The 9,551-nt window shown below is 35.0% G+C and overlaps 1 protein-coding gene across 1 annotated transcript; it reads right to left on the reverse strand.

Annotated features, from left to right (window-relative positions):
• Nucleotides 1-8,374: 8,374 nt before the first annotated feature.
• On the reverse strand, nucleotides 8,375-9,306 carry LOC139875303 (uncharacterized). The gene is made up of 2 exons (XM_071862644.1): nucleotides 8,586-9,306; nucleotides 8,375-8,469 (listed from the first exon to the last, which is right to left on the reverse strand). The coding sequence occupies exons 1-2, from the start codon at nucleotides 9,304-9,306 to the stop codon at nucleotides 8,375-8,377; spliced, it is 816 nt and encodes a 271-aa protein (XP_071718745.1).
• Between the last annotated feature and the right edge of the window lie 245 nt (nucleotides 9,307-9,551).

Consider the following 9,551-nt stretch of genomic DNA (forward strand, 5'->3'; position numbering starts at 1 on the left):
AACATGTAAGTAGTGGTACACTAGCATGCTTAAACTTTGTCTTTTAATCTAATGGGTTTTGTCTCATGTAGTCATGGACTAACTAGTCCATTAATTAGTCCACTAAACTAGTCCATCAAGTTGAGTAGATTGGGCCATGGAAGTCCATTAAAGTAAAAGTCCATTAAGGCTAACTAGTAAGCATTAGTAAACACTATGCGCAATTAAGGAATAATCAAGCCAAGTAATTGTCCTTAAAAATAATAATTACGATTAAGTAGTCATAATGCTCCAAATATGAAAAAAGTTTAACGTGTACCAAGTACGTAGCTCGCTTTAAACGTTAAGTGACACTAACGGTCATAAATGCATTCGAGGATCAAGTTAAGTAACTAATAACACGTTTTAAAATATTAACGAAAGTAATTTACATGAAATAAGATCCCAGAGCATAAACTAGCTCAGTACGCACATATACGCAAATTCATGAAAGTATAGAGCACAAAAATATAAGTCGAAAAAGTCGGGTCGTTACATTACCCACCCGTTAAAGAAAATTTCGTCCCGAAATTTTGAGGAATGACCAACAATGGTACCGAATTCGAAGAAGAAGGAGCGTATCAAAGTTCCGAGAGACTCGTGGGCTCAGAAGTGAGCTATTTACCTTGAAAGGTACTTGGGCGTATAAAAGTAAGAATAGGTATATGCCATTAATTAAGTCTCTTGACCTTAAGATCAACAAATTGATTTTGTTTCTTGTTAACATGAATATGTCATCTGAATATATATCCACAAAAGGAAAGATGATGTTTTTAGCCTTACAAGCATCTTCAGTAAGCTGGATGCATGAAATGAATCATGAATGTTACCAAACTCATCTAAAACATTGAGCACTTATGTCGCAATACAAAGCTGACAGATAGAATGGAAAACATAGTGATCACAACCATGCGATTTGATGTCTGGATAGTGTTAGCCACGGATTTTACTAACCCCTTAATTTCGGAAGGAGACCATAGGCATAAAGAACCCGATATTTAAGAAATGTTTGATTTGAATAAATGAATTGAAATTTTAGCTGAAAGTGACTAATTAGACTTACATGCAATGCAAGCCATAATTATTTATAGTGTTTTCAGGACGGTCTGAACGAACAATGAAAGATATCACCCAGTTTATTATACTGCATGTGAACGTATCCTTGGATGAAATGAAAGCACAGTTCCATAATGTAACTATATGCTTTCAGTTACATGCTGAAGTTAGGGTTAACATCGACTAGAACAACATATAGTTGCAACCAACGAAGGAAGAAATATATAGAGTAACCACATCAGTGTTATAGATGTTTTAAGCAGTACCTTCCAAAAGGATAACAAGATTCATATATTTTTAGAGTAATTTACATTACATATCCGAAAGAAAAACGCACGAAAGGTGTGATCTTTGAACGAGACTGAACTCCTCGTACAACGAGCGAGTTGATCTGAATTTATCCTTATACTTAAGGGGATGCGCGGATGAGAAGATACGTGAACCCTTGGTCATAAAGAATGGTTTACTCCAAGTGAAAATAATCTCAAAAATGATTTCTTGTACCTCAACATACTGAATCATAGAGATGATGTTTACGAGAGTGTTGCGATTAGCCATGAAATATTGAGAGTAGAAACCCACCTAGTGCCTTTCCTACAATAGGGTGATCACTGAGTGTACCCCAGAAAACTGATTTATCGGCCCGCATTTTTGCCATGTCTAACCTTAAAAGGAACATTTTATGAGCGCAAGGACTTCCTAACAAATTTTATAAAACTCTCATCCAAAGTGGCTCAAGAGTTTTTAATAAAGATCTTAATGGTAAGCTTCATCCCTAAACGGAGGACGAGAAGAAGTGTGATCCATACATGGTGTAGACTAATTCGAAAATCTTTAATAAAATTAACCAAGGAAGTTTTGAAAAACCTTTAAACGTTTGATGTGACAACATAAACGGAACGAAGTTCTTAGTAAATTTAGAAGTATGTACAACGTGTACCATTTTGCACAAAACTATTTGACTTAAGTTAAACAACTCAATAAAGGAGCAATTTTTAAATAATTTAAAGGTATAACTTAGTATGTACTAACCAAAATAAGTAAAGGTAAATTTATTAACTTAATTAGATACATACATATATAATTTTATAAATCGCATAAGTGACAGAAAAATTTTATTACTTTCATTTGTCCATAAATCTCGTGAGGACCGCACAAATAAACAACGTGTAAAATTTTTGATAAACATAGTTTTTAGTATTTCATAAGTTACGAGTTGAAAAAGATCGAGTGAAAAATCTTTGAATCATCGGGTGACATGTTACTAGGTAATGAAAACTAACGAATTAAATGTAGTTTTAATAATTAGCAGGACATAAGTCTTTGGGCCAAAAATGTTCACGTGCGAAGCCGTTGCTAAAAAGTGAGGTATGAAGGATAGATCATGATGAGAAGTTAATCGCTTCTTGACTTTGCAAAATGCCAAACAGGTTATGACTAATATTAAAGTCGGAATAGTGATGGTGTTAATATCACTGAATGAGAATCTCTTGAAATAAGTCAGGACTTAGAGTTATGTAAGAAAGAGCATCGTTCCAACAGGTGAGGCAAATAAGATCCCCGGGGTAACGCAATAATTTTGAATGGTTTAAATGTTAGTGGATGCCCAAAGGCTCTGCATGACGTGACAGTAAGTGCCTTTATCACACACATATACACACATGAATCTCTCGATTTCGACGGTTGTAAAGTCTTCATGATGACTTGGATACGAATAACACGAAAAATTTTATATAACAAGCAACTAAAATTTTATAGAAATCCTTTAAGGTGACAATGTAAGAAAAGAAACGAAGTTCTTAGTAAACTAGAGTTATGTACAACATGTACTATTCTAAGTAAAATATCTTTTGAATAAAAGAATTGATTTATAAAAGTGAAAGTAAAATTTCATATGTACTAGTGAAAAATAAGTAATTATTTACTTTATTATATATAACATATACGATTTCTAAAATTTGTACGAATGGCAATAAAATAAATTTATTTTTATAAAACTTCGAGAGGATCGCACAGTAAATAGTGTGTGTAAAATTTTGGCAAACAAAATTTTCATATTTCGGAGGTTACAAGTTGAAAAAAGATTGATGAGGATCGAGTAAAAGATTTTGAAAATTTTGAGCAACAATGTCACGAGGTAATGAAAACTATTGAATTTAAATGTGGTTGATGACTATTATTAGGGCATAAGTCCTTCGACCAAAAATGCTTAAGTGTGAAGTTGTTGCTTATAAGTGAGATACGAATGAGAGAGTATAAGGATGAGAATTAACCACCCATTGATTTTGGAAACATTTCGAACTTGTATGACTAATATCGAAGTAAGAAGGATGATGGCGTGATCATCATCAAATAAGAAATCTCTCGGAATAAGTTAGGATTTAGAGTCGCGTAAGAATGAGTATCAACTAAGATTCTTGGGTAGTCTTTAATATAGAATTTGAATCGCTGAAGTGACGGGATACAATTTCCTTTATGTATCGTTGTGCAAGTTTGTCCATTGTATCGGTTTCTTTCATGGTTAGAAAGTGAGCAGATTTGGTGAAACGGTCAACAATAACCCAGATAGCGTCATAACCGCCTACCGTTTTCGGTAGCTTCGTGATGAAATCCATTGTTATTCCTTCCCATCTCCATTGTGGGATTTTGGGTTGTTGAAGTACCTCGGATGGCTTTTGGTGTTCGACTTTGACCTTGGAACAAGTCAGACACTTCCCAATACAAGTAGCAATGTCCTTTTTAAGGTTCGGCCACCAATCAGTGGCGACTCCAGGATCAAAACTTAATGGGGTCCTATAAAAAATTTTCGCAACTAATTATGATTTAAGGGTACTTTACTGGTTGCTTACCTTCAAAAAACTATAAATTCTAAATTTATATGGGGTCACGTGGTATAATTTAGTGGTGTCCTGTAAAATTTGAAGAGTACTTCGGTAAAAAAAAATTCCAGACTAGTGGGGTCACGGGACCCCATTAGTTACAATGTAAAGTCGCCATTGCCACTAATATTTTTCCTTGAGATCGTAGTACATCTTACCAGCTCCGGGATGAATCGAATACCGTGACTTATGGGCCTCGTCTAGAATAAGGCTTCGTAAATCCCCATAACTAGGTACCCAAATTCTTCCGGGGAAATATCGGAGTCCGGTCTCTTTAACCTCGAATCGAGAGACGAGAATGTTCAAGAACTCGGTATGATGTGGCATGGAAAATTTTGAAATCATGCTGAAGCAGTGACTTTTGACCATGTAATGAACATTGAAAATCAATTTATCAAGTTCTTGATAAATCTGTGATTATTGTCGGGATGGTATGGTTCTTCCTAATGATGATGTAAGGATATGATATCTTTCGCCATTTCTAGGACCATTAATATAATTTAATGGTACAACTAACATGCATAGATAGATCTAAGGTGACGAGTAAACCTTACCATTCCTAAGAGCATAAGGTTATCTCACAATGTGAGTGCGTGAAATTGAAAGCAACTTTTATTTAAGTGGAAGTTTGTGTGAGAAGGATGTGATATTCAACACATAGTGTTGTCATTGAGGAAGTTCCAATCTCAACATGAAGTTAGGCAATGTGATCTAATGGAACTAGGATGTTACGAGTGATATATATGTTACAATACGTAAGCACTATACTTCTAAGGGAAGAGTAATGGTTGACTATCAAGATTAATGAGTGTAGAATGTTCAGGGTTCTTCGATTCACCGCCTTTATGGTATGGGAGAGATTGTCCATCTACCAGTAGATATGGGATAGATAGCTTGGTTAGAACGAGTTCTCCGTTGAATTTCCAAATGTGGTCATGGAAACCATCTGAAAATCTACGCCTTAAGCTGAATAATAGATAGCAAGATGTACGCTTTAGGGAATTTCGGGAGTGTCACTACCAGTTACATAAGAATATGTACCATGCCTCTCAGCAAGGATATGGTGGTGAGTATCGAACTAACATCTCGTTAAACATAGTGGAATAGGGTGAACCCAGATTCAACAAGTGATGATGAATTATCAAGGAATAAGAGGTATGCCGTTAACAAAATGAATGTAAAATTTCACAGCTCCTCGATTCACCCTTTATGGTATATGAGAAGACTTTAAATCTACTCATGAGCATGTGATAGATAATTTGGTTACAACGAGTTCTTCGTATATCAACGAATAAGATAATGAGTATTTCAATTCCTCATGTAATAACATTGGAATTTCTGAATGAGTGGTGTAAAAATTTTCTTTCACTCGCTTTCTATTCCCCGTGTCACATTATTGGAATTTCTTTATGAATTACCGTAATATAATCCCGTTTGCCGGACGCCATTATATTTCACTAATTCATAGTTTCATTCCAATAGCACGACATAAGGGCAGGACATGCGTTCAACCTCTAATTTATACACAATTTTCTCTAAAATGGTTTCTTAAATAATGTGGTAAGGATAACACAATTAGCCAAAAACGTTAAGAGTAATGAACATGAACGAAGATGACATAAAATGTCTTTGAAGCATCAAGAATTTTTAAAAGTCAAGAATGATGTTTTTCCGGTTCGCAAACCAAAGCGTAAAGGCACGAAGGCACGAAGGCACGTAATATAACAAAATGTTATATACATGAATATAGTAGCTGACATTGAAATGTCGAGCACTTTAGAAATCAAGAATGACATCCCTCGGTTTCACTAACCGAGGTGTTCTTATAAAAGATAAACTCGCATGAGTCAGAGAATACGTTTAAATTGGAATGGGGGTTCCTCCCGGATTCAGAACATAAGAAGGAGGTATGCGTATATGAAAACAATATACATGCGTACAGGAAACAAATAATCACATATAATAATACGTTATAGGTCGGGCTGTAGACTAGACTCACTAGTGCACCCTATTGACTCGGGTAACAATACCAATGCAGCCTAATTCCCTACAACCAATTCTCTGATACCAAATGTGATGCCCCGTACAAAATCAACGTGTACGAATCATCAACAACAGATCCATTACACGGTTACAACACTATATGATGTTTTAAAACAAGTTTTGCATTCATGAAAAGATAGCGTTTTTACCAACGTCAAATGTTTTACAAAAGATAACGTGCTTCTATGAATAGAAAGCACTAATCATAAGTACGTGACAAAAAGGTCATTACAAAACCATTGTTCAAATGTAACATAAGTTGTGAATGCAAAGTAAAAGTTCCATGATTGAGACATCTCTAAACAATGCAGCGGAAGTCTAACACAGCGAGTCTGTAACAACAAGTCTATAACATCAAAACTATAACAGCAAAAGCAACAATAGTCTAAGCACCTGAGAAATAACATGCTTTAAAAGTCAACATGAATGTTGGTGAGCTATAGTTTTATTGTGCACAGCAAAGTAATGTAGACCACGAGATTTCAGTGTTTCAAATCAGCATTTCAAATCAGTATTCCAAATCAGTATGATAAAGTATATGCTTATCCGTGGGCACTCGGTAACTAACTTAACAAAGAAATATAATATATCACCCCCTAAAAGTACACTTGGCGAGTGCGTAAGTTTACGAAGTATTAAACACCCGTTAAATGCTAGCGCGACTAGCCCGAGTGGGGATGTCAAACCCTATGGATCCATATCTAAGATTCGCGTCTACCGGTTCATAACTCGATGTCGTTAAAAGAAGGATATAGGCAAGCCATCAAACAAATGACTTGGGTCATTACAATACATGCCTTTAGTAATCCATTATAAAGGATATAGGCTTGAAATAAAATTTCAAAAGGAAATAGTACTGCCACAAACATTGAACTAGTAAATACAAATAGAAGCTTATGAAGACATCGAGCTTGCTTATAGTAGAAGCCATGGAATTGAATTCCAAACGTAGAATTGATGTGGATAACATAACTTTGCATTTGTCGCCCAGTCGAAAGATTTAACTTTGACTTTTTTTCACAATTGTGGTCCAACATGTAAACTCTTTGTTGAAAAGAGCATTATTTCTTACTAGCCAAATGGACCATATAGTAGCCGGACCAATTAATCTCCAAAATTTGCCGGCTTGAATCCCCATACGCGAATTCCAAGCGTATGAAAAAGAAACGATGGAGGATGGCATGACCCATCTAATATTCCACCATACGTGATTTTTTGCCTAAAGGGCCATCCCATGAAAACGCTGCATCGGTGCTGTTTTGATCAAACAAATTGCAATTAAGGAGAAAGTAATTAAAATTTACCATGTTCGGAAAGTCTTGGTTTTCTCTTAATCTGTTGAATAGAAATCACCCAGAATACACACAGGACCATCCCAATCGTTTAATAAACAAGAAAATTGATACCAGATGAAACACTTTAAGGATTCTGTTTGGGGGCGTAAACGTTTATGAGTAAACATGATACGTTTGTAGGAATGAATTCCAAATATGTTGCAATCCAATATTGATCAATAACCACATTAATCAAATTGAAGTAATCGTCACGCCACATGGAAAGAAGGCCGCCAGGTCTACCGTCTGCCCTGACCTGAACTCCCGTGATTTTTCCATATCTCGTTCATCACCAGAATTTTAACTTCTTTAACCTGTATTTCTTACAATACAATACAGGTTAAACATTAAAACTCAAATCAAACCAAGTTGGTATTCTTTTCCAAATATGCAGTTAGTCGATTTTGAAATGCAACTGTCCCTTAATTGATAGCCAACTTTAATATACACATATACATGTGTTATAAAATAATCTCAGTTTGGGAGAAACGCAAAAAAAAAAAAAAAAAAAAAAAATTAAATAAAAATAAAAAATAAAAAATAATAATAATAATAATTAGAAATTTCCTTACCAATTTAGAAGCAGAGTCCAGCAACACGTGTAACTACAATCTGAAGAATACTTGGTATCTCTTTCTAAGTATCTGATGGGCTGAATGTGAATGTGATGTGATCTGAATGGGCTGAATTCAGGTTCATTTCCAGCCTTCCAGGCCATGCCAGTTTTGGGTCAATATCAAAGTATTGACTTTCAAGTAGTACTTTGTATAGCTCATATTAATCAAGCAGAAAGACTTTGAACAACAGCCATCTTTCTGAAATTTACTAATAGAGTTTATGTATCAAAAATTATACTCTTATATAAAAATCTAGCTTTTCGAGTAAAACTTAAGTATGCAATGCATAGTAAAAGCTCACCGATCTATTAAGTTAACTCGGATGCAATTTTATAAAATAAATCATAACAATTTAACAACTTACAAAAAAACGTTGATCTTATACATAGCAAACACAAACATCAACATATATATGATGCACTCATCTTTACAATAACCTAAACTGGTTAGTACGAGAAACAAACGGATAGCCAGTGTAAAAAGACTTGAATGTGATAACTACACTCTCATCTTTATACACTGCTGCACAACATCAACATCAACATCATCAATTCATCATTAATATATAATATTATTAGATTGATTAAGCAGAGCTAGTGTCTCCGTATAAGAGTACGCGGTGCATTCAGTCAAATGACCATGGTTTTCATCTGGCCAAAGATCATTGACTTGTCCTGAACACGGTTCATAAAATTCAAGTGTGGTCAATTCTCCGCCTTGTTCTATCGATTCCATAATAGGTTCCCCATTCTTCCTGAATTCAAGTACACTATTCATAATCGTAAAAGGATACGCCTTAAAGGTGTAAAGTTTTGTAAATGATTTCAAAACACCTTCTTCATTCATCTTCCACACAACACAAAATGGGTCTTGAGGCTCATAAAAGCCTTCAATCACAGCAAGAGAACCCATCAATTTCCTGAGATACATATCTGCGGTCGAACGTACTAAAGTATCCGAAAGTAATACTTCACCAAATTCTTCACATTTGAGATCAAATGAAATAAGCCGATTATGTTTATTTTCATGACCCACATCAATCTTATCATTACCAAGCCAATAAATAACCCCATCTATAAAAACTTGGAACCATGACAATTCAACCGGTTTAGAAGGCATAGTGACAGATATACTTCTCCAAACCCCAGAGCTTAACGTAAACACCTCAACATCCCAAGGAACATAATTTATAGTGCCGGTTACTGAGCTTTGAATATTTTTTATCTTAACAAGTTTAGGATCACTAGTGTTAGGACAAACTCCAAAACCGATAACAATATCTGCGTGCATCTTATATATCACATTTGGAACAACTATACCAACCGATTTCTGAATTGTAGGATTCCATAACAGAATCATACTTGTTTTAAAGTTTATCTCTGTATCTAGAATTGGATGGGAAACATATAAACAAATGATTCCATGAGAGGAACCGAGTTTATACACGCTCTGAAATTGGTTAAGAGCTACTGGAACAGTAGGTGAAATTTTGTGTTGGGAAAACTATCATCATCAAAAATCGAAACATATTTTAGCACTGAATTTAATTTATACCTTACGAGTAGATGATGCGGCTGATTGTCGCGCAAGCAGTTGTCATGGAT

This window comes from Rutidosis leptorrhynchoides, chromosome 11, assembly GCF_046630445.1.
Source record: "Rutidosis leptorrhynchoides isolate AG116_Rl617_1_P2 chromosome 11, CSIRO_AGI_Rlap_v1, whole genome shotgun sequence".
NCBI classification, from domain to species: Eukaryota; Viridiplantae; Streptophyta; class Magnoliopsida; order Asterales; family Asteraceae; genus Rutidosis; species Rutidosis leptorrhynchoides.

Bases quoted from the DNA above. Each gene is read 5' to 3' on its own strand.
- LOC139875303 (XM_071862644.1), bottom strand. From the start codon at position 9,306: ATGATTCTGTTATGGAATCCTACAATTCAGAAATCGGTTGGTATAGTT. The intron at 8,470-8,585 runs GTCATTTGACTG...GATGTTGTGCAG, and splicing joins TTGGCCAGATGAAAACCATG to CAGTGTATAAAGATGAGAGT.